General features: G+C 36.2%; 7 protein-coding genes across 7 annotated transcripts in view; 2 read left to right on the forward strand and 5 right to left on the reverse strand.

Moving 5' to 3' along the window:
• LOC6564136 (protein similar) overlaps positions 1-8,564 on the reverse strand; it is an 85,245-nt gene extending 76,681 nt beyond the window's left edge. The window contains 1 exon segment of the mRNA XM_043215161.1: positions 7,633-8,564. Within this exon segment, the coding sequence (XP_043071096.1) occupies positions 7,633-7,826 (194 nt within the window). The 5' untranslated portion in view covers positions 7,827-8,564.
• A 324-nt stretch (positions 8,565-8,888) lies between these two features.
• LOC6564135 (mitochondrial intermembrane space import and assembly protein 40-B) lies at positions 8,889-9,466 on the reverse strand. The gene has a single exon (XM_043215082.1). The coding sequence runs from the start codon at positions 9,464-9,466 to the stop codon at positions 8,975-8,977; it is 492 nt and encodes a 163-aa protein (XP_043071017.1). The 3' UTR covers positions 8,889-8,974.
• Positions 9,467-9,471: 5 nt separating this feature from the next.
• On the reverse strand, positions 9,472-10,060 carry LOC116805433. Its single transcript, XM_032737295.2, has 2 exons — positions 9,903-10,060; positions 9,472-9,814 (listed from the first exon to the last, which is right to left on the reverse strand). The coding sequence occupies exons 1-2, from the start codon at positions 9,932-9,934 to the stop codon at positions 9,472-9,474; spliced, it is 375 nt and encodes a 124-aa protein (XP_032593186.1). The 5' UTR covers positions 9,935-10,060.
• Positions 10,061-10,157: 97 nt separating this feature from the next.
• Positions 10,158-11,605, forward strand: LOC6564134 (DNA repair protein Rad51 homolog). The gene is made up of 3 exons (XM_001990108.3): positions 10,158-10,379; positions 10,442-10,998; positions 11,075-11,605. The coding sequence occupies exons 1-3, from the start codon at positions 10,263-10,265 to the stop codon at positions 11,457-11,459; spliced, it is 1,059 nt and encodes a 352-aa protein (XP_001990144.1). The 5' UTR covers positions 10,158-10,262; the 3' UTR covers positions 11,460-11,605.
• A 1,306-nt stretch (positions 11,606-12,911) lies between these two features.
• On the reverse strand, positions 12,912-14,554 carry LOC6564132. Its single transcript, XM_001990106.3, has 3 exons — positions 14,404-14,554; positions 13,116-13,942; positions 12,912-13,054 (listed from the first exon to the last, which is right to left on the reverse strand). Exons 1-2 carry the CDS (start codon positions 14,470-14,472, stop codon positions 13,169-13,171), a joined length of 843 nt encoding a protein of 280 aa, XP_001990142.2. The 5' UTR covers positions 14,473-14,554; the 3' UTR covers positions 12,912-13,054; positions 13,116-13,168.
• A 583-nt stretch (positions 14,555-15,137) lies between these two features.
• On the reverse strand, positions 15,138-17,976 carry LOC6564131 (PC4 and SFRS1-interacting protein). The gene is made up of 3 exons (XM_001990105.3): positions 17,029-17,976; positions 15,544-16,376; positions 15,138-15,478 (listed from the first exon to the last, which is right to left on the reverse strand). The coding sequence occupies exons 1-2, from the start codon at positions 17,755-17,757 to the stop codon at positions 15,597-15,599; spliced, it is 1,509 nt and encodes a 502-aa protein (XP_001990141.1). The 5' UTR covers positions 17,758-17,976; the 3' UTR covers positions 15,138-15,478; positions 15,544-15,596.
• A 589-nt stretch (positions 17,977-18,565) lies between these two features.
• Positions 18,566-23,676, forward strand: LOC6564130 (dual specificity protein phosphatase 18). The gene is made up of 2 exons (XM_001990104.3): positions 18,566-18,958; positions 22,951-23,676. Exons 1-2 carry the CDS (start codon positions 18,816-18,818, stop codon positions 23,540-23,542), a joined length of 735 nt encoding a protein of 244 aa, XP_001990140.1. The 5' UTR covers positions 18,566-18,815; the 3' UTR covers positions 23,543-23,676.
• The last annotated feature ends 60 nt before the right edge of the window (positions 23,677-23,736 follow it).

Genomic DNA, 23,736 nt, shown 5'->3' on the forward strand with positions numbered 1-23,736 from the left:
ACGCAATTACTCAACAATATTGAGTATAGATCGTTCTATATAAGAAAGAGAGCTAAAAATCGCAGTTCTCAATTTGTTACCGTACACTACCCATATACTTTACTCTACTAATTTATTGTATACCATAATTCTAATCATTAAGCGATTATAATACTTTAATTTACATATGTGCCACATAATCGATAACTCTAACGCAGTCTAGAATAGTTTAACTATGAAATAAAAGCAACAAAATGGAAATTCTGATTGTACGCTCGTAGAAAATCAAATATTTTCTACATAGCAAAAAAGATTAAATAATACAAATTGATAAGAACATTAAAACAAAAAAGAACGGATATCGTAGCCCCAACGAAGATCATATACCCTTGTAGACCGGAGTAAACTTTTTGACATCTAAATTTCACTATCAGAATTATATATATATATAAATAATATTACTAACTATTTTATATCATATACATATTTAAGAAACCGAACGACTGTTACTATTTTAACTATATTATATAGTAATCTGATGTTGGATAAGTTTGGATTCGATAACTTGATATACAAAACAGTTTGTTATACAAGATCTTATCAAACTGATTGAACTATTGCACTATATGAACTATTGGGGCTATTTGATTTAACAGGCAAAACTTATAGGCTAAACAAAAAAATTGGTTTTTCAGAGAGGATTATTATTTTTGGCCAAAAGATAAAAGCCCCAATAGTAAATAAGAGACTTAATTTTTCCACCGAATACCTTTGTTTATAAATACTGTCAAATTTCATTTAATAAAATGCTTAGTGCCACACAATCTTTGAGACCGATATATAGAGTATGTATGTGCATAAATATAATTATAAATATTATAAGCGCAGAGAGTACATATGAATGCCTGATGTATAATAATAGTACAGTGGTTGAGATAAGGAGTGTCTACACTTTGCTTGCGTTACACTTTTGTTGTTTTGTGTGTACTAAGTGTGTGTTGTGTGTGTGATAAGCGAATAATGTGGCATTTGCTGTTTTTGTCAGTCACAGACAGAAACAGTGGGGTTGTGTGGGATCTGAATGATAGTCAGTATAAGTAGTAGGTACATAAATTAAAACTCATATTTCATATGGTTAACAAACGGGGTTTCTCTTACATAAAATCTTCAATATCCACAAATTGCGTATACTGACAGGCCTCGGGCTGACTGGGCGCATAGCCAAAGCAACGCTCGTAGTTCCAATTCAGATTGCCCTGGCAAGGTGTGGCCAGGTTGAGAAGCCTCATGGACGCATCTGGACGCACATAGGGCAACGTTGGTGCCTGCCTCCTATAGCCAGTCAGTGGATATTGACAATAATCATGGGATTGCCGCTGATAAGGCTGATAATGCGACATATCCATACGGGCAGAATTGTTGTTGCCAATGACACCACATGCCGCAAATGGAGCAGGTTGTTGCTGTGGCATGGGCATATTGTAAAAGCCACCATTATTGAAATTCACGGCGGGCTCATTAATTGGCCTACAGCCGTACAGTGAACCATGCGACAGAGCTTGTTGTTGTTGTTGCTGTTGCTGTTGTTGTTGCTGTTGTTGTTGCTGTTGTTGTTGCTGTTGTGGTTTAAGATCCGTATCATAAAAAGCAGCAACATCGTCACCATAGAAATCATTTTCAATGCAATTAAAATCACAATTTTCCCAAGAATTATACATCATGGTTTTTAAATGGCTTTAAGCCATTTCACAGCTACGTAACACATACACACACACACACGAATGCCAGTTTTATTGAGTTAGAACCGTTTGGAATGAAGATTTGAAACAAACAGAAAATTGTACTAGTACGAAATTCATATTTATAGGGCTCCCAACTGTTATCACAGTAAAATACAGACACACACATACACCTACACCAAGTTCTAAGCCCAATAAAAATCCTAGACAGCAACAATATTGATATTGGTTGGAGTGAAACGTCTTCAATGGCACTTCACATGGGTGAGAATGAAATGGCAATAGAACACCACATCAGACATAACATCAGCTATCAGACTGATATCTCTCGAAGAGAGAGTGTGTGAGAGAGAGAGAGAGAGAGCCTGATAAGATAAAGGCCAAAACAAGTCGCTTCGGGCAAATTATTCATGTGTGAACTGACCAGAGATAACTGACAGTAAGCTGAGTGCGCAGGAATAAGAAGCAGACACTAATTATCATTGTCAGCCTTATCATACTTTACTTTGAATACTTCATATGTATATGTTGGTAATTAACATGGCCAAAAGCATTGCATACTCTAGAGCGAATTCAGTAGCTTTCTCTCTCTTTCTCTCTGTGTTATCTATGAAGGATTCTTCACAAAATATTTGCATATTGAATGAGTCACAAACTGCAGCAATTTTTAATGTCAAATCAAATAAATCCAGCAACTAAACCGTTTACAAATAAAAAAAAAATATAAAAAACCCGTTAACTGTCATGTACAAGTCAAGGTACAGCTAACTGAGCTAGCTAGCAACAAAGTAGTTAGCCGTCAGGTGGGTGCCTTTTTGATGCCAGTTTAGAAACAGTTTAGCAGACTACTGTTTTGAGATAATATCATAAACAACATAATACACTCAAATATTTGAATTGCTGACTGAAAGTGAAATGAGATAAGCCACAAAACGGCAAAACAATAGCAAATGAGCAAATGAGTCGACATTAAATAATGGGCTCTTACGTGTGTATTTCCCCTCTGGGTTATTGGACAGTTTATTCGCCGACAAAACATTTTGCAAGCAGCCAAAAAATCGAATTAATCTAAAGCAACAACAGCAACAACCAAACCAGAAAAACTCATTAAAAAAAGTCATAAATCTACAATTATCGCGATTTGATATGTGAACATTATCTAAATCTCAGTGTGCAACATTTGGTTACAGGCTGTTCGACATTTGTTTTGGGGCAAAGCAAATTTCAATGCGATTATTGGCTTAAATCTGATATTCCAATTTCGTAAAACTATTAAAAAAAAAAAATGGAATGCTCGAATTGAGATAACTCGACTAGCAGATGCCCTGAACCCAGCTATTAAGTATGAATAATACGTTTTGGTTAACAAAATCTGTGTTTCTGATCAGATACCAATACAACTCTTATTGTTGATCAATAATAATCTCAACCTAAACTCGTTCTCGAGTTTTTATTTTTTATTTTTGATATAGTCAACAAATTTGTAACCATGTTACCGGCAACCTCCAAGAATTATATACAAAATAGTTTATACGCCCACTAACGCCCCAAAAATCCATATCTCCCACAATTGTAAACCTAAATTCAGAATAGATTGCTTGTAATCTCCAGTTGTCCAGTTTCTCTCGGAGAAAAGACTTTAAAGACTCTCTTTATCAGCGTAGTCTGCAGTCGGTGACGCCCGAGTGGAATATTTTCTCGTGTTTTTGAAATGACCTTTGAAATCATAGCGTTCGAATTTCTAGTATACAAAAATATAATTTTAAATGATTTGTGAAAATTATTTTTCCACAAATTACAGGTGCATAAAAGTGTATTAAAGTACAGCAATTGTTTAATTTGCATAAAAATCAATCTACAAAGCTATAGTCGAGAGAACTCTACTAAGAAATACATTGAACCCAGCTGTTAAATACTTAATAGACGTACTAATAATAGTTGTTCAATATGGTTAACAAAATCTATATTCCTTATCCGATTTAACTGACATTTTTACCATTCATCAATTATGTGTTAAATTATTATGTAATATATAATAAAGAATACATCTTTACAATTGTTTTTACATGAATAACGAGCAGTTATTGATCAAATAAAATTAGCTTGATCTTAATAAATTGACTGGTTTGATTGACTGCTGATGCTGATCAAGAATATATATATACTTAATGGGGTCAGAGATGCTTCGTGCTGTCTTCACATTCTTTTGCACAACTTCATTATAACATTTTCCCTATTTTCAATGGGTATGAAGTAAATAAAATATTTTTAAAATCTGTCGAAATGAGGTCGCAGCAGAACCTGTTAAATCTGAATTATATATTACATAAAAAATTACATAAAAAAAGGAAACCGTTTTATTTTTCAGGTGTTCCATTTATATTGGCAAGTATTCCTACAAGTCACAACAAAAAGGGGTTAAGTCTGCTAGCCATTTTGTGCAACAGCCAAGAATTATGAGCAGTTTATCAACGCGCCTGACAAAAGCGGAGGCCGCACATAAATTTATTTTACCCGTCCCAAAATCAAAATAAATACGAAAAATGTATGAAAAAGAGAACATAATTATCACAACAAAATAAAGTTATTACGTATGGTATAAATAAATTCGGCGGGCAGCTAGCTGAGTGCTGGACAAAATCGAAAGCACACAAAACCAAACGAAACACCAAAAAAAAAAACGAAACTAACAAACACCAATACACATACAAATGGCAGAGACACAGATACACAGATGCCTAAAAGCAACGCCGTGAGGCTGCATTTGGCGGCTGCATGGCAACAACATCTGTTTGAGTCTGCGACAAAAACAACTAAACTGCGTATAAGAAAAAACAACAACAAAAAGTCACACACACACAGATCACACGACACATATACACTTACACACATTTATTTACACCCCACAACTACTCCCCGCTAATGTCGTCATACTTTAGTTCGATTGCGCAAAAAAGTAGGTCGTTGTTGTGGCCAGACAGAGGCTACAACAACAACAATAATAACACACACAACAACAGAAACAACAATAAAAACAACAACAGCAACAACAACATCGGTATATACAAACAAAACGAACGATCAACAACAACAATAAAGCATATCATTTAAATATTTTACATTGTATTGTGTTAATGCTATGCGTTTGCCTTGTGTTGGTATTGAAAAACGATATATATACACACACACACACACACACACACACACATAACAGTTTCTATTTATTGTTTTCTTCAACATTCATATCAATTAGTGTATTAACGGATATATGACACGTGTCTGTTGTATATATCTCAATTCAAGTTTAATTAAGTAAACATAAACAAAAACTGTAAAAATTCCGGTTTGGGTTAGGTTCGTTTCAATTAAAAAAATTAATTAAAAAATAAATTCTGATTTCATAAACATTCTAAAAAACTATTTTTCAATATTTGTTCACTCCCTTTTAATTAAATATATAGGGGTCAAAGAAATCAACAACAAGAAATGAAATCATTATTCTTTAATCGAGGCTAAGATAATCAAATAAACAGACAAGCAAGTGGAACAACAAGGTTGCGACTAGCGATGACAGCGTCAACATATCGATATGTATCGATTGCAGATTAAAATTTATTCAAGTTTTATTCTTCATTTATATTATTTATTTATTTTTGATCAAAATATGTAAAAGAAAAGAAAAGCCAGAATTAGCTTTAAAAATTTATGTAACGTGACATCTTCAAGATTAAAAAAAACACTAAGTTCACTTAAGTTTTTGTTCAAAATCTATTAGAAAAAACTGAAGCAAGCTTGCAAATTTATTATTAATATAATTATTCGTAAAATCCATAAGGAAATGTACGGTACAATCAGCTAACTTTTTTTTATTGTAATTTTATTAATGAGACAAATATTTGATTTTTATAAACAACAATTATTTTAACACGTAAAGATTTGACTCAAATCAAAATTAAAAACAAAAAACATGCCCAATTATCAAAAGCTAATTTGGCAGCAAACAAATTAAATACAAACCCATTAATGACTGAAACCAGTTTAGAATTGTAACGCGGAAAACTGGCTGCCACTATTTGGCTTTTTGGGTTTTCCTCGGCTTGAAAATGTTACAGAACTGCTTTTCAGCAGCGAATCCAACTAACTTGAGTCACGTAGGCCAGGCCAACATAAAATATTTCAGTTCAATGCAAATGTTGCATTTTTGTAATAATTCTCAAAAAAAAAACACAATCGAGTCCATCATAAACTTTATATTTTATGTGCTTAACACAAATAGTAAATGATTTCAGTAAATGCTTGGCCGTTATTCGAGGGGCGGGTCGGTCCCTAAAGGGACTGAAAAGGTAGGTGCCAAAAAGTGTAGATAAGCAAATACCCTGTACCTTAGGTAAATGTCGAATAAAAAAAACTTAAAGGGCTGTTGGGAATAAACTAAAATTCTAAAAGGATCAGACAAGGGTTACGGCTATTAAAAATTGATTTTAAAAAATGTGAATTATCAATCAGACATATATATATATATATATTAGCGCTATAATTTCCTATGTATAACATTCATATCGACCCTTTTTACAGATTTTTCAATAGGTAGGGCAAAAACAAAAACAAACCGATAAAAAAAACGGACAATAATAAAAATAAAACAAAAACTGGTTGCGCTTGAAAAAAAATAAATAAAAACACAACAGGTTTTTCTTTATTTGTTTTTGTAAATTTTTTGTAAGCAGAAAAATACATAGCCGTGAAGAGAAAATGAGAAAGATGAGAAAAACATGGCCAAAAGGCAGGCAAAAATGCGTTGGGCTAAAAATAGAAAACCATAACAGGCCAAGCCATGCAGCTGAGACGCCGAGCCGAGCCCGTCAAGGTACTGAAAGGTATGCTGATTGGCTTCCTGGAAGAGCCAAGCGGCACTCACAATAAGATAAAACTTGCTTATATACAAAAATATTCGTCACTTCAGCTTTAGCTGGGCAAATACAATTATGCTTGCCAATTTCGCTTTTGAATTGGTTTTATATATTTATATATATATATAGATTTCTATTGCTTGACATTGAAGTTAAGGTCTCGGTCAACGCGTTCTCTTTTAGTGTCTGTCTGAATTCGTCCAAAGCGCTGTATAATTATCGCAAATGCAAAAGCCGTGCGTGATTAATGAATACGTTAAGACTTGGTTCGTCGTATGCATTTATTTGTACAAAATTTGATCTTTGCCCCCTCGATTAAACCAAACGAAAACCGTATTTCGATAAACTACGTCAGTGTCTTACATAAATAAATAAGGATGATCATAACTTTTATTAGCTGTAGTTGCAATTGTTGTCATCTATTGTGAATGAATGCTTGACGAAATTGCAATTTGTAAGCTCGGTTAAAAAGACAATTACAATTATGATCGGATCGGAACCAACACGTGCAATAATAAATTATTTAATGTATATTGTTTTTTATAGAAATAGAAAATAGTTGGAACCGAATCGAATCGTCTTATCACGAAAATATTTATTTCTTATTAATTTTACTAGTCATCACCGTCATTTGTTATCGGATTTACATCAATATCAACCCCCAACCGTTGCAGAGCTGAATGTTGCGTTAGGGTGTAGATTAGGGTGTACAACTATTGTGAATAGTTAAAGATCCATCAGCCCTATTGAAATTATGAGCGAAGCAGAAACAACAATAGCGTCGACAGCAACAGAAATGACGACGACGACGACGTCGACGCTTACGCTGACGACGCAGCAGTTAAAGAAAAAAAAAGAAAGAAAAAATTGCTTATGCAATAGTCAAACAGCCCATCCGACAGATCACATGGCAGGAGCGTCGTCAATTTTGAATACCTATTCGGCAGGGGGAATGTTGGAGGGAGTGGGGAGCATGAGATCGATTAGGGTGACCATCAACTCACCTTCGTTTCTCCTTAGGCTTGCCGTTGGCAGTCAAACCCACACCTGTAGCAGAATCAGAAGCAGCAGCTGATGTCGACTTGGTTCTAGCCTTGGACGAGATTGACGTCGACGTTGCTCCTGTTGCAGCGGCAGCGGCGCTCCGTTGCTTTTGGGCCGCCGCTGCCGCATCGATTGTATCAATTAACGAAACCATTTTCTTTCAAATGATAAAGCCTCAGCTGCATTCAAATTTGTCGCTGTTTTTTTTTTTTTTTTTTTTTGCGTTTGTTGCTTGTTGCTTTTTTTTCACTTGTAAACACTTAAAATTTGTTGTTCCTGTAATTTGTGTATTCTGTGAGACTCTCGTTATGCTTTGGATGTTGTGTGTGTTTTAGTCCTCTGTTTAAATAGAAAACTATCAATTGAAATTACTTTGTATATTTTCGAATTCCTTTCCGCACGTCTTTCGTTGCACACCAATACGTAACTGCGCGTGTGTGTGTGTGTGTTGTTCGGCGTGTGTGTACGCGTGTATTTTTGTCTGTGGCGCAGGCAGCACACACTATTTTTTTAACGCACGAAATATGAAAACTTACAAAAAACTTTTTGAGCTTCGTATTATTATTAAACACTGTTTCGGAGAGCTTGTATTTGTTTAAAATCAGATTTGCACAACACTCACAACACTGGCGAGCTGTTGGACTTTCTATTTTGTTACGGATTTTGAGCTGCAAGCGAGGTTATTGCTTGTTTTTATTTTTATTTGTTTGGCCCGTAGAACGATTAAATTGCACTGGTGCCCGCTTATCTATTGCACTTTGAAATTCTGCACAGACCTAATATTGAATTCACGTTTCAGAGTATCACATGCGAGATTTATTAGCACATTAAGCATTTTACAATGCGTTTAATAACAATTTCGACACGATTTCCACAAATTTGCATATTTTTCTTAGTGGTCGACCGATTAAAATACGTGGCGGTTAGCCGATTAATACACGACCGCAACCATGTTTCAGATGTTTTTCGAGAAATATGCTACAAAATCCCATAAACATATAGGATGTTAACTGTCTGTTAAAGTTATTTGCCGTTAGCAAAAAAAAAAAACATAAGTACTTGTGTATATTGAATAGTTTCCTTTAGCAGATATCCTAAATAACATCTGCAACTGTAACTAAAGGGAAAACAATGATTTCTTCATTTCGAATAAAAAGTAACACTGGATACAGCAACAGCTGTGCAATGGAATGAAACAAAACAATAACAGCTGATGTAAATGTTAAATGGCTTCGATATCTGATTTTATTTCTATACAATCAACGTTAGAATTATTGATAAATGTTTTGGTGTTGATTAATTTTATTCAACTCTCGACATTGTTTGGGTGGCTATTTGTGTATCAGCTGTAGTTGTAGTTGCATTTGTAGTTGTTGCAGCAGCAGCCCCAGCACCGCTCGATAATTCATCAACATCCGAGACACTGGAACCGTTCTCCGGGTTCATCACATCGCCAAGGGCATCATCGTCATCATCGCCGCCGCTTGACTTGTTGTAGACAGTTGGATATTGCTGGAAGCAATCCTGCATCTTGCGGAATGCCTCATAGCAATCGGAGCCCTTCGGCTCCGCCTCGCTGTAATGGAAACAGGAGAACGCTTCACGAAAATCAACGCCACACGGTCCCGTTGCCATGCCACCCAAGCAGGGACAACCCCAATTGATGTCGCCATCCTTGGTGATTAGGCCCTGTGGCGGCTCTGGTGCCGGCAGCTCAATGGTGCTGGGGACTGCATGATCCTCTTTGGTGGCAAATATTACCTTATCCTTACCAAAGACCTTACAGTATGACATTTTAATTATAGTGACTCCTCCTTCTCCTCTCCTTTGGCGGACTCCTCGCACTCGTCTTGATCTTCGCTAGTCAATTTCTGAAAGTCCAGGGGCTTCTTCGATGATTTTAGCACACGAAAATGACAGGGCACCTCCTGATAATGGCCAATCAAGGTGATCGCTGTGTGCGTCCGCTCGGCAAACTCTTCCGGCACACGGAATACTACGCGTCTCTGCTCCTTGCTAAATCTGATTATATCCAAACTGGTCTTGCCCCCAATTTCACCAAAGAAACCCTCCAATGAGCCCAAAACGCTCCCACGAAAATAGATCGGTGTCAGCACAACGGAGTCAAAATCACGAAATTTCCTACAAAATAAATACTAAAAGCGTTTTATTTATGTTTTTTTTTTTTGTCCGCACGTGTGCGATAATTTCCTGTATTTGCTCAACTTACAATTGCACATCAAAGTAGTGATAACTTTTCATACTTCCGATAATGACTCGGGTTTTGGCTGTTTTCCTCTCTGCACAGTTTTTAATTTAAGCGAAATGCCAAAAATAAAAAACACGTAAATATTACCGGTTTGCAGCTTTTATTTTATGTAATTTTCCTCCGGCTGTTGTTTCAATGCTAATGTTCCTTTAGCTTCTTCTTCTTGTCGCGTTAACAGTTTATTTGACGTCAATTGTGAATGGCAAGTAATGGATTAGAATATTTCACAACACAGCGCGCGTATTTTTTATAATAAAACACAGCAATAATTTAAAATTTTGAAAGCAAACGATAATTGCTGTTGTTGCTGTTGTGTCAAAAATGGAGCAGAAGCAACGTCCAACGGCGCAAAAGCAAGCAGAGCTGGCCACAGGCACCACAGCCGATCTATCCGATGATGAGGAGGATGCGGGTCCGCTGGATGTGCTCAAATTGCAGGTTTGCACCTACAAAATCCAATTGCAATTGTCACAAATAAAGAGTTGACACTTCACACACAGGGCAACAATATTAATCCACGAGACATAAAACTGCTGCAACAGGCCAGTCTGCACACTGTGGAATCGGTTTCGTATGCAACGCGACGCCAGCTGCTGACCATTAAGGGATTAGGTGAATCCAAGGTGGATCACATTATGAGGGAGGCGAACAAGTTGGTGCCGCTGAGCTTTACCAGTGCGCGCACCTTTCATCAGATGCGCTCCGAGGTCGTCATGCTCACAACGGGCTCCAAGGAGCTGGACAAACTGCTGGGCGGCGGCATCGAGACGGGATCCATAACCGAAATCTTTGGCGAGTTTCGTTGCGGCAAGACTCAAATTTGTCACACACTCGCCGTCACCTGCCAGCTGCCCATCAGCCAGAATGGTGGGGAGGGCAAGGCACTGTACATCGATACGGAGGGCACATTCCGGCCGGAACGCCTGTCCGCCATTGCACAGCGCTACAGCATGGAGGAAGCGGATGTCCTCGACAATGTGGCCTGTGCACGTGCCCACAATACGGATCAGCAGACGAAACTGGTGCAAATGGCAGCTGGTATGATGTTCGAATCGAGGTGTGGTTCTCAAAATAACATATCAACGATTCCTATTAGAAAGTATTCCACAACTCACATTATGCTTATCTTACAGATACGCCTTGATTATTGTGGACAGTGCCATGGCGCTGTATCGCTCCGAGTACATTGGACGTGGTGAACTGGCAGCTCGTCAAAATCATTTAGGTCTATTTCTGCGTATGCTGCAACGGCTGGCGGATGAATTTGGTGTTGCTGTGGTCATAACGAATCAGGTGACGGCCCAAGTTGATGGCGGTGCATCGATGTTCCAGGCGGATGCCAAGAAACCCATCGGTGGCCACATCATGGCCCATGCATCGACAACCCGCTTATATCTGCGCAAGGGAAAGGGAGATGCTCGCATCTGTAAAATCTACGATTCGCCATGTTTGCCCGAATCGGAGGCAATGTTTGCCATACTCCCCGAGGGCATTGGCGATGTCAAGGAGAACGATTAAACTACCCTCTATGGATGTGAATTTAATATATATAAATGAGAAGAATTGAAAGGCTTTGAATATACAATTGTTATTCTTGTAAGCGATGTTTGTAATTCTGTTGAATGTTTAGACAAGTTACGATTTAATAAATAATTAAATATAAAATGACGTCTTAATGAAATATCCTAAATGGGTGTAAATTTAATAAATGTATAAATGAAAACTTGAATGTGAATTTTTTTTTTTTTCAATATTTATAAATCTACTATTTAATAAATATTTTTATATAAAATGCAGTCTTAATAAAGTATCCTTAATGGATGTAAATTTAATATATATAAAAGAGAAGAGTTTAAAAGCTTTTGCCACAAAAATAAATACAATTTGAACTCCTTCAAAATGAAATATTTAGCTTTTGTGAGCTGTTTGTAATTGTATTGAATATTTACAATTCAATAAAATATAAATATTAGATATATTTAATTACAATTATTTACTGTGCATAATCTTATAAATTTTGGTTTTATTTCAATTGAATTTAAAATTACATTTTATTTTTAATTTAATTTAATCTATTTATTAATTTTTGTATTTTTGTGGTTGACATAAATAAATAAATAATTACAGTGTATTCGTACACACACACACACATGGACACGGAATGCGAAAGATCCCAATTCCACTCGTTTCAATGCAAATTGCGGCCGTTTGTAAACAATAACAAGCCGCAAATATTACGTAAATGGAAAACTCAATTAATGCAGATGCAAACAATGATGATCCCCTCGCATTGCAGCCGGAAACCGAGGATAGCGTGGAATACGGTATAAATATCAGTTTCGAGCCGGAAATTATTGAAGACACTCGACAACTGCGGCGCAGTAAGCGATGCAGCAACAATCAGCTAAGAGTGGAGGTGCAACAAACAGAAGTAGAGCTGCGACAAACTGACGATGACTCAAGTCCTGCGCCACTCTTTCCATTTACGCTCAAAATGGTGGAGCGCATCAAGCGCATGAAGCAACGCATGCTGGTCACATTGAAACAGTTGCCAGAGCGCAGCGAGAAACGAGCAAACCAAACTCGAGAGAGTCGCCAAAGGGCAACAAATGCAGACGTCGACTATCGACGCAAGGAAACGGAGATGAAAATCGCGAAAACCAAGAAACAGCGCCAAATGCAAAGAGCGAAAAAACGCGAGGAAAATCGCCGTTATTTGACCAAACGATGCCGCTCAGAAAACACCGAGCAGAAGACAGCGCTCAACGAATATCGGCGATTATATAGAACGAATCGTAAACCCATTAATTTTGCTTAATGTGCTGAATTATTTGTATTATTTATTTAAATCTTTGTTTATAAAATGATTTGTATTTAAAAAGAAAATAGATTAAATCCACTCGAATATCAATTCATTCCTTCCAATGTGAAATGTGTTTTACAAAAGATTGCTTCAAGTAATCTTTCAGTAAATTTATCAGATTGAAGTGTCCGATATGTTTTTTTTTTATTTTAACTACTCAAAAATGATCTGTCAATTCCATGGTTTTTTGAGTTTTAAAGTCCTTCATAACTTCACAGTAACCCCCTTCCGCTCGTGCGAGAGTTTTGATCTAAAATAGAAACAACATGATAATAGAGCTCTGGGAAATGGAGGGTAATAGAAACACACACCTTATTTATTCTTATAAAACTAAGCGGTGCACATTTAATTATCATTTGGCTGTTTAATTTTTGGCACCTTCCTCTGATTTCTCATTCTCTTCATTCTTTGTCTTGACCAGATTATCGTAGCTCTGCTGGCTCATTGTGATGCGCAGATTATCATTGATTCTGGTCGTGTAGGCCTTGTAGACCTTCACCTTCTCGCAGAACTCAATCCAGAAGTTCTCTTTGGGATCGGTGTTGAAGAGCGTCTTGAACGTGTCATAAATGCCCGTCGACACTTTCCGGATAATAGTCGCCCTCTTTTTGAATTCTTCCTCATCATTTTTATCCATTTTCCACAGGTCCAAGTTGCCAACATAATGTCGCAATTGACGCATGATATCTACGCATTCCGGATTGCGCAACAGCATCAATTTATTTAGCTCAACATCCTTGAGCTGATCGAGTATCTTCAGGCAAAGACCAACTTTGGCGCAACCCAACCCCAAACATTCTCGCAGCTGCTGCGAAAGTTGAATGAAGTCGCGTTCCATAAACAAGGCATGCTCCTGGTCGATCAGCTCCTTTCTGAAACGCTCCGCCTCCTGCTTGGGTATCTCACTGCGCACGGGCTCAATTACAATGCGCTCGGTCTCGGCCAAGGACTTGGGATCGATCTGACCAGACTCCAATTTAATCTTTAATTCGAGCGCCTCTTCGATTGACTTCTCACGCCAATCATTTTCTGCTTCGGTGCTCTCAAAGCTGGCCGGCTTCTTGTAGTTCAAATTAATGCCAAAACATTTAGCGGTGGGCATATAAACCCAGAGCAAATCATTGTGTATCTGATTAGTCTGCAAGGAAAACTATATGTGTTTAGTATATAACACAGTAGAACTTTTCGCAGCAATTGTCAACTGCTGCTGCAACTAATGCATAGCTTCAATTCTAATTTTAAATGTTTTTGAGCACAAACTTGAGTAAACAAAAACTTTTACATTTTAATTTTAAGCTACGTTTTTTTTAATACTTTCTAAAATCAATTGAAACTATTTTAAACGATTTTAGCTAAAGAATTACGTTCATAATCAATTGAAAACTATACCCTTTAAATTCAGTAGCCGTCATTAAAATCGACAGACGGAAATGACTCGCATACTGAGACTGATAAAAAATATATACACATGTATACTCTAAGCGGCGAAGATTCTACCTCACGATTTTTAGATACATCAATTAAAATTATTTTTTATTATGCAATTTTCAGGTTATGTAAATGAAGTTTATTACTTTTGTTAAATTAATATGTACCCACTTTATTGTGATCAGCCTTCGATTTCTGTGGCGACTTTTTGGTGTTTCTTTTTTTTGGTGTTGGGGCCATTTTGCTGTCGCTGTTGCATGCGTTAGTGCTTAAGAAAATAAAATGGCGCCAAATCCTAACGATCAATATGCTCCCAAACCGATTAATTGCTGCGCCGAGCTGGCAATTGTCAGAGCGGAGCAAAAGAGAATTGTCAGAGTAAAGCAAATGCGAGAGAACGTTAACTAAATACACAAGAAAATGGGGAAAAACGTTGGAATTGAAAAATAGCGCAACGTAACAGACGACGGGACGAGCCAAAACGTAGAGAAGCTCGCCCTTACGTAGGCAGAAGGCAGCGCATGATGAATATCGGCGAGATTCATTAAAAACCATATAAATATTTTCTAAAATTAATTTAATTTTTTTTATTAATTTTTGTTTTCATAAATGATTTAAAAATTTTATATAAAAAAAAAAGTAGAATGAATCCAGTTGAATTTAAATTAAAGATTCTACCACACAACCATGAAACCGCATTTTCCACTCAAAGGGCGGGGGTTTCCCAAAAGATTGCACCCAGGCCTCAATTGATTTTTCGCACATGTATATAAAAAATGCTTTTTGACGTCAATTGAATTAAAAACGAAATCGTTTAGCTAATTAATATGGATTTTGCAATATTGAAAAATACTGATTGAATGCAGCCTGAACAACTATTAGAGATGCATGTTGTTGTTGATTAATTTCAGCTAAATACGTCAAGAGTTTATTTTTCTTTAATGAATCATAAAACACATATCTTCATAATTATGTGTGCAACATTGTAAACTATATTAATTGTATTTAAGAACTGTTGTGGGTTTGCTGATGCAGCTCGTAAACGAAGTGCTTGCAAAATGGTTTATATAAATCATATTGGATTTAAGCGCCCGTAGATGTTTATATATATAAAGAGTATAGCTACTCAAAAAGCAAAACAGTATGTCCGATGTGTGTCAGTTTCATGCTTCTAGGTTTTTGGGATGATGCAAGACTTCACAATTATCGCCCCCCGCTCGGGCGGCGGTTTTAATCTTAATATTAACTAGAAACGAATGAAATAATATATTAATAGAGCTCTGGGTAATGGAGAGTAATTGAAATACCTACCTTATTTAGACTTCTAGAATAAGACGGCGAACTTTAAATTATTATTTGCCAGTTTAGTTTTGAGCAACTTCCGTAGATTTCGTTGCCACGGCGGCCTCCTTCTTTGTCTTAACCAGATTATCGTAGCTGCGCTGGCTCATTGTAACGCGCAGATTGTCATTGATTCTGGTCGTGTAGGCCTTGTAGACCTTCACCTTCTCGCAGAACTCAATCCAGAAGTTCTCCTCGGGATCGGTGTCGGTGTTGAAGAGCGTCTTGAACGTATCATAAATGCCCGTCGACACTTCCCGGATAATAGTCGCCCTCTCTTTGAATTCTTCCTCATCATTTTTATCCATTTTCCACAGGTCCAAGTTGCCAACATAACGTCGCAATCGACGCATGATATCTACGCATTCCGGATTGCGCAACAGCATTAATTTATTTAGCTCAACATCCTTGAGCTGCTGGAGTATCTCCAGGCAGCGGCCCACATTGGCCCGACGCAATCCCAAACACTCTCGCAGCTGCTGCGAAAGTTGAATGAAGTCGCGTTCCATAAACAAGGCATCCTCCTGGTCGATCAGCTCCTCTATAAATCGGGCAGCCTCCTGCTTGGGTATCTCACTGCGCACGGGCTCAATTACAATGCGCTCGGGCAAGGATTCGGGATCGATCTGTGCAGACTCCAATTTCATCTTCAGCTCGAGCGCTTCCTTGCGCGACTTCTCATGCCAGTTCTGTTCTGCAACTGGGCTCTCAAAACTAGCCGGTTTGTTGTAGTTCAAATTAATGCCCAAGCACTTTGCGGTTGGCATGTATACCATGAGCAAATCATTGTGTATCTTATGGATCTACAATATTATACATAAAATGTGTGAATTTAGCATATAGTCAATCAAATTTCTTTTCTAAGAAAATCTGAAAATCACTAAACCTTAATTATTTATTATACAGTCGAGCTTCCCAAAAAATAGCATCCAGAAATCTTATTGTACAGAAGAAACCTTATTTGCAAGAAGCGAAAAAGTTGTTTACTCGAACATCAAAACGTGATAAGCGAACATTTCCCTTATTTTAAATTGATTTACTCATACAGTGTTCGCTGCAATTGATTGCAAGTTGAAAGATTACCACCATTTGGCAAATTAAAATAATTGAGGACAATGCAATTTGCGAGAAAGTCGCCAACTTTGGTAATTAATGCATAGTTTACGGGCTTGCATTTTTAATATTTTAATTGAGTTTGATTACATGCGATAGCAATAAATCTCCCAAAGGATATATATATAGAAAGGATATATAAGTTATTGTATCTAAGTTTGCGGTTCTTGTGTCTCCTGGATGTGTGAAAAACACTGAATTAGTACTGAAAGAGCAGTCGATGTTGAAGTAACAAATAATCAGATGAAAACCATTTTTCCTTTTCACTGTTCTTCATTTAACGATGACCAGAAAAATATGCTTTGCAAATTAGAATGATAAAATTGGTTAATTAATAGTTACCTTGTTAGCGTTGGCTTGGCGCGAACGCTTCTGCATTGGAGTCACGGCTGCTGTTGGCTTCGATTTCTTCACCGCCTTTTTAGTGTTTGATGTTGTTGCTGTTGTGGTTGCGATGCCTTCGGGTGGAACACGTCTCTTTTGCGGCGGTGGTATGTCGTCCATGGCATCGGTGCTCGTTCCCTCTGTATCGCCGTCAACATGGCGTGGCGGTGCCCTCGTCTTCCTTGCTCCTCTTTTCTTCTCGTCGATGGAAGCAGCTGCTGCGGCTGCTGCCTCTGCTTCTGCTTCTCTGCTTGCGGCTGCACCTTCGAGAACAGCATCTGGTGCGAATCCAGCTTCGGCTGCTCTTTCAGCTTCTGCAGCGGCACCAGCATCCGATGTCGGCACCTCGCCACCGTCAGCCATTGTGCTAATGTTGCCCTCGTCGGCGGTTGGCATATCGATTGGTGCCGAGTCCTCGCCACGCAGAGCGCTCTCAATTTGATCGATGGCTTCGCTGAATTTGGCCCGCTTCATGTTCTTGGGATGGGCAAACTTTTCCTTGTTGTCCGCATAGGTAAAGAGATCTTCCAATTTAATGTTGGCCGTCTCGCCCGTGCCGTAAAAGTAAACATTGTATTTTTTGCTGTTGTACTTGGTGATCTTTGCTGGCCATGCTGGATAGCCCTTCACTTTGGCGAACACCAAGTCGCCAATGTTGAACTGTTTGCCAGCCTTTTCCTTGCCCATATTGTGGTGCTTTTAATATTTGATTCGAATTTGTGGGAAATATGTATTTGTTACTTGAGGCCAGTTGGCGTCGGCTGCTATTCCTCTCATTCACAAGAAACTCGCGCTTTGCTCTTCTTCTTTAGCATTCGGTATTCTCTGTCTTATTCACAATTTCTTATGGCTGTACACACGATGATTGGATCAGCTGTCTTTTGCCTGCCTAACAGACTCACAAACTGTGTACTGTTAAAGCAAACACTGTTATTACAAACAAAAAAATTAACCAAAACCCAACCTAACTCGTTTTGCAGGTTTGTTAACTGATTTACTTATATAATTTGAATGTGAAGTTAAGTCAAAACAAAACGTTCAATTGATTTCGAGTTACATTTTAAAGTGGAGCGGTAATCTAAGCATCTGGCAACATTGGCACTGTTAAATGTGCGCTAAATTTAAAATTTAAAGCAAACGGCAAATAAATATTATTGAACTGAAATGCATAAAATTGTGTTGTGAAAAACGATACACAAATTTACAATTAATAGTTATTACAATTTCATATGCAATGATATAAAAATCAAACAATTATGCACAATAAATAAATACAAAAGAAGTTCTTAATTCAAGACAGCGATTACGGGGAAAAAAAATACCTGTTGTGTAGTGTGCAATGCAAAAATGTATATTTATACCTCCCACAGGTAGCAAATTGTGCACATTTCAACTCACCCACACAAACAAGTTACGCACTGCGGTGGGAATTCACCACGCCATCAGTTTACGCTAAGCGCTACAACTGAAAATACATATTTCGAATTGTGTGTTTTGTGTTTAGCGCCTAAATGAGTCAGTCGACGTTTGCACGTCGGAAGAGAAAATTCAGCATTGTATTTTCCGCATTCACCCCAAAGAGTGCTAAAGACAAATTTGTTTACGCAGCGACGAGCCGAAAATTAAGTGAAGCAAAATAGTTTTTATATTCTGTTTGGAATTTGTGGAATTTTTATATCTTGTGTTGCGCGCGAAACGAAAAACATACATAGAGATCGTGTAGATCGGGCAACGGACTCGTAAACATGCAAGAATTAATTACTATACCCAATTTGCCAGCAGGCACACAAAAGAAACTCAGAAGCATTGTGGACGACATTAACAACATATCGCAATCGGTATTAGCCGAAACTAATGATACCAATCGCAAGGACCTCGAATGTCAAATGTGAGTCACCCAAATACTTGAAATATTCTGTATAATTACACACCTGCTTTGATTGTACGAATTACTTTGTTCTACATTAAATTGAGCCCAGCAGAATGCCGCTTTTAATTACCTTTTATATATATCTTATATACATATGTATATGTATCTATATATATATATATATGTTAGCACTCGCTCAATACAAGTCAAGGTCGCGCTTATGTCATGCCAGCCATGCCCAAAGGCTAGTTTTAAATGGGTTGGCAGAGCTTGCCTAGCATTTATTTATTTATTATATTTACCTTTTTTGTAGCTGAAGTCAACAGGCAATATTGTAATTTATACGCTGTATTGCTTTCTACTTTTGGGTTCCCGTCATTAAATACCCTCTTTGGATATGTATTGTTATTTTAAATAACAGACTCTGTCCGGCTTAAAAGCTCTTTAAAAATATATCTCTTATATTTTATACAAATATTAATTATACTTTATTTGATTACGCTGTTTCCAGCCTGGTCTTTAAAAATAAATAAATTTATAAATTAGTCTTAAACAAAATTAGAACAACATAAAAATTAAGAGCGTTCACATTGACTTCATCAATATTCAATAGAATGAGCTAAGCTTGAGAATATTTCTTAAGTTTTTAAACTTGCATTGAAATACACAATTTTTGTGTTTTTATGTATCGATTTATATAAGTCGACATTAATTAAATAAAACAATGAAAATAAAAAAAATTCTTTGCAAAATAAAAAGTTATAATTGTTAATATTTAACAATAATTATTCAATTTTATCCAATCAAATTGGAAAATGAGAATACTTTTAAAAAATTACATCCGCTTTACGACTTCCTCCAAAAAAAAGCAACATATGGCTATGTTTTCAGGTACATTAAAATTTGCCAAATGCACACATTTTTATTTCGATTCTGTGTGCCAAATTCCATGGCGAATACCTTTAAAGATCTGAAGCTGCATCTGTGCAATATATTCAAATGTTCGTGTTTGAATCGACAATTGCAGCACATTCAACAGTTGCCTTATCGAACAGCTTACCTTAAAAATGCTGGAAAATGATTTTAAGCAGATTGCAGCTTGAAGATATTTTGTTTTGCTTATTGATTTTAATGTATATTCATGTTTTAAAATTAACATAATATATTTTTTCATCTTTTAACGATTTTGACAGGTTTGACTTTTATAATTTTTAGCTGGCAGAGTTGCCACATATTAAAATCAATAAACATTTTTCCCAAAATATTTTAAAGAAATATGTATTTATAAATAAATAAATATATTTTTTTGCAAATTTTTGGGGGTTCATCATCGACAGCCGTGACTCTGACAATTAAATTCAAGGACAAATTAATTGCAAAAAAGTAAAATAAAAACAAAATTCAAACAATTATTCATTTTGAGGCAGACAAAGGTCTTTCTATGCTGTCTGCTGACTGTCAAATTCGAAAAACAAAATAATTGGCAATAATTTTAACCTTGAATTGCATATTTTAAATGCCAAAACAAAGCAAACACTTATAAATGCATATATGAGTTTATCCGCATTGCAATTGTCCACATGTAAATATATGTATATACATGTATATATGAAATTGCTCAGGTGTTAATTTAAAAATAAATGTTCTGTGCACTTGATGCTACTTGGCCAACATTCTTGTGTTGCAATCACATTTGAATTGAGCACAGTTAGGAAATGGGACAACAACGAAAAATATCCACAAGGCTGCACTCAATTTAAATGATACCATTAACCCATTTAATTGTCTTTGTCATCATCACATGATTCTATTTGCAAAAAAAATTGTAGTAGAGTGTCAATAACACCATTGAAAAAAATATCCTTCGTTTCCCACCCTGTCTAAAAAACACACATAAATTTCTCGATTTAATTATAGAAATATCACAAATTGTTATTGTTGTTTTCGTTGCTGCATTTGTTGTGCCTTATAAACATGATCATTGGGTCGCCCACAAATATCCACACACATTACATACATATTTCAGTAATTTTTTCACACGGCAGCAAATTATAAATACAAAATAGAGCATTTTTTGTGGATCTTGTATAAATATGTATATATATATATATATATATATATATATATATATGAACATTTTCGACGACGACGGCGACTTTCAAGTGAAAGTGTCCGATGATTAATTTTGGCAGTTTGCCAGCGGAATTTGTGATTATTATTTAATGACGACGAAATGTCGCCAGGCAAAAATCCATAAATAAATTAGTTTGATGTTGTTCTTGTTGTTGTTGCTATTTTACATTAACATACCTCAGACTTTGGCTTTGGGTGTGAACGCATCTGTCAACCACACTGTCAGCACTTATCGGATAGCGAATTGGCCGAAATCAGATGCCAAGTAGTCGGCTAAAACATAAACATTCTCAAGCTCAACTCTCCATGATTATTGGCAATGAGTCTTAGCAATGTTAGATGCTAAAGCGTTTCTCCACATTTTGTTATTAGCTGAAAGCCAAAACTTAACTTAAATAATGCCAAACTTTAAGTTTCCATCTTGTTTTTTAATTCGTTCTTGAGTTGTTTACCTTTAAAAACAAAACACTTGTTTGATAAATCAATTCTATTTGTATAATGCGCATTATAAGAAAGCAACAAATTCCTTCATGCAGTATTCTATATGAACATATGTTTTCTGTTTTCCAAAAAAAATATTCCATTTTTTGTAGTATTTCAACGTAGGAGCTAAAAAACAATGACGATCACCTATAGATATATCTGAAAAATATACTCTGGGAAAATCAATGGCAATAATTGTTAACAAATTGGTGGTAAAAATGATTTTCCGCATTTTGTTTTTAGCTGAAAGCCAACGTTAGCTTATTTCCACCAAACTTTTTAATAGCAAATTCTTTTCATTTTAATTTTGTATTTCATTTCGTTCCAGTCTTATTTACCTTTAAAAACAAAGCACACTTTGATAAATCAATTCTATTTGTATAATGCGCATTATAAGGAAGCAACAAATTCCTTCATGTAGTATTCTACATGTACATATGTTTTCAGTTTTCCAAAAACAAAAAAAAAAAAACAAAAAAAATGTTTATTATTTTATAGTATTGCTACGTAGGAGCCATAAAACAGTGACGTTCGCCCATAGATCACTAAGAAAAATACGCTCGGGTATTATAAACAAAAATAATAAAAAGAAGCGCAAACAAGAAAAGCAAAGGTGATCTCTTGGTGTCCATTCATAAAATCTTGTCAGAGCGGAAATTGCGCTTTAAGATTTTTAAATATAACTCACAGATTTTATTTACAATACTATTTTTTTTTTTTAAATTTGGAAAACAACTTTGGCTAAAAATATGAAAAAGTCTTTTTCTTTTGACAGTTTATTTACCATGTTTTATATTTTTGCTTTTAAAAAAAAACTTATGTATTGGATCATTTAACAATTAGTCACGACGCATTATATATAGATATATGTATATATAAGCCAGCAGTTGACAGGTGTTTTTCCTTATAAATAAGTTAACTTTAGAATCTGTTTACATTTTTTGTAAATCTTATAAAATTGTTTATGACAGTTTAATAATATTTAATTTTTTCTTTTCCCGTCCCTTTATTTTATTTTTATTTTTTAATCTATTGTAGTTCAGATAACATTTAACATTGAGTCCAATTAATTTTTTTTCTGGGATTTCCCAAATCCTTTTGGACCATTTTACAATTAAATAGGTTCAGTTATTTATTTCAAAACTTGTTATTTATTGCTAAAATTGTTTAGTTTTTTAATTTATTGTTTTATTTTGATTTCTTTTCTTATATTTTTTAAATAGACAAGCACTCTTACCGAACAGAAAAATTACACTTTAAAAACGTATATTTTTGTAATTAAGAATTTTCTTCACAATAATTGTTTAGTGTTAAATTTTATAGCCTATTTTGCTGTTAAACTTATTGTTTATATAGTTTAATATATATTTTTTCTATCTTACTACTCATTCCAGTCAGACGAAATTGGAAGATCACACACCCTATCCAGGCATATCACGTTTGACGCCATCGCTGTATCTTTGTGGGGCTGCAGCTGTGGTTCCTGCGCATCTGGACAAGCTAGGCGTAAGCTGTGTGGTTAATGTGGCACCCGAACTACCGGATACGCCGCTGTCCAGCGTTACCAATCCATTATACCTACGGATAAATGCACAAGATCGTGCCGGAGTTAATTTGGCAGCACATTTCGAGGAGGTCGCCGATCTGATCGAAGAGGTGCGCCTCAGTGGTGGCTGCTCCTTGGTGCACTGTGTCGCTGGTGTTAGTCGCTCGGCCTCGCTGTGCTTGGCCTATTTGATAAAGTACGGCGGAATGAGTCTCCGCGAAGCGTATACGCATGTGCAGTCGCGAAGGCCCCAAGTGCGACCCAATTCCGGCTTCTTTCAGCAGCTGCGGCAATATGAACAGGACTTGCGAGGCAGCTGCTCTGTTGAGATGATTTACTTTGCATCCTTGGACAAGGAAATTCCCGATATACTAGAGCCCGAATATCGAGCCATGGAGGATTTCTACCAAAGATATCGCACTTCGCTAAAAAAGCGTTAAGTTCAGTTTTAATGAGTCCACTTTCCCTCGTGTTAATCGTCTATGTGATATGTGTGGTAGTTTTTGTATATAATTTATTTTTAGAAAATTTAGTTGTAGATCCTAACTATTTGTATGTATTATGTATTGTGCTAAATACACAAATATGCTGAATCGTATTGTATATCAAGATTTTGATTATTGTTTTACTTGGA

This window comes from Drosophila grimshawi, unplaced genomic scaffold (assembly GCF_018153295.1).
Source record: "Drosophila grimshawi isolate 15287-2541.00 unplaced genomic scaffold, ASM1815329v1 contig_311, whole genome shotgun sequence".
Classification (NCBI taxonomy): domain Eukaryota; kingdom Metazoa; phylum Arthropoda; class Insecta; order Diptera; family Drosophilidae; genus Drosophila; species Drosophila grimshawi.

Excerpts from the sequence above, each read along its gene's own strand:
- LOC6564135 (XM_043215082.1), bottom strand. The coding sequence starts at position 9,466 with ATGTCATACTGTAAGGTCTTTGGTAAGGATAAGGTAATATTTGCCACC.
- LOC116805433 (XM_032737295.2), bottom strand. The coding sequence starts at position 9,934 with ATGAAAAGTTATCACTACTTTGATGTGCAATT. Across the intron at positions 9,815-9,902 it reads CACTACTTTGATGTGCAATT|GAAATTTCGTGATTTTGACT; the intron begins GTAAGTTGAGCA and ends TTTATTTTGTAG.
- LOC6564134 (XM_001990108.3), top strand. The coding sequence starts at position 10,263 with ATGGAGCAGAAGCAACGTCCAACGGCGCAAAAGCAAGCAGAGCTGGCC. Across the intron at positions 10,380-10,441 it reads TGGATGTGCTCAAATTGCAG|GGCAACAATATTAATCCACG; the intron begins GTTTGCACCTAC and ends CTTCACACACAG. Across the intron at positions 10,999-11,074 it reads GGTATGATGTTCGAATCGAG|ATACGCCTTGATTATTGTGG; the intron begins GTGTGGTTCTCA and ends CTTATCTTACAG.
- LOC6564132 (XM_001990106.3), bottom strand. The coding sequence starts at position 14,472 with ATGGCCCCAACACCAAAAAAAAGAAACACCAAAAAGTCGCCACAGAAA. Across the intron at positions 13,943-14,403 it reads CGAAGGCTGATCACAATAAA|ACTAATCAGATACACAATGA; the intron begins GTGGGTACATAT and ends TTTTCCTTGCAG.
- LOC6564131 (XM_001990105.3), bottom strand. The coding sequence starts at position 17,757 with ATGGGCAAGGAAAAGGCTGGCAAACAGTTCAACATTGGCGACTTGGTG. Across the intron at positions 16,377-17,028 it reads GCCAAGCCAACGCTAACAAG|ATCCATAAGATACACAATGA; the intron begins GTAACTATTAAT and ends ATAATATTGTAG.
- LOC6564130 (XM_001990104.3), top strand. The coding sequence starts at position 18,816 with ATGCAAGAATTAATTACTATACCCAATTTGCCAGCAGGCACACAAAAG. Across the intron at positions 18,959-22,950 it reads AAGGACCTCGAATGTCAAAT|TCAGACGAAATTGGAAGATC; the intron begins GTGAGTCACCCA and ends TACTCATTCCAG.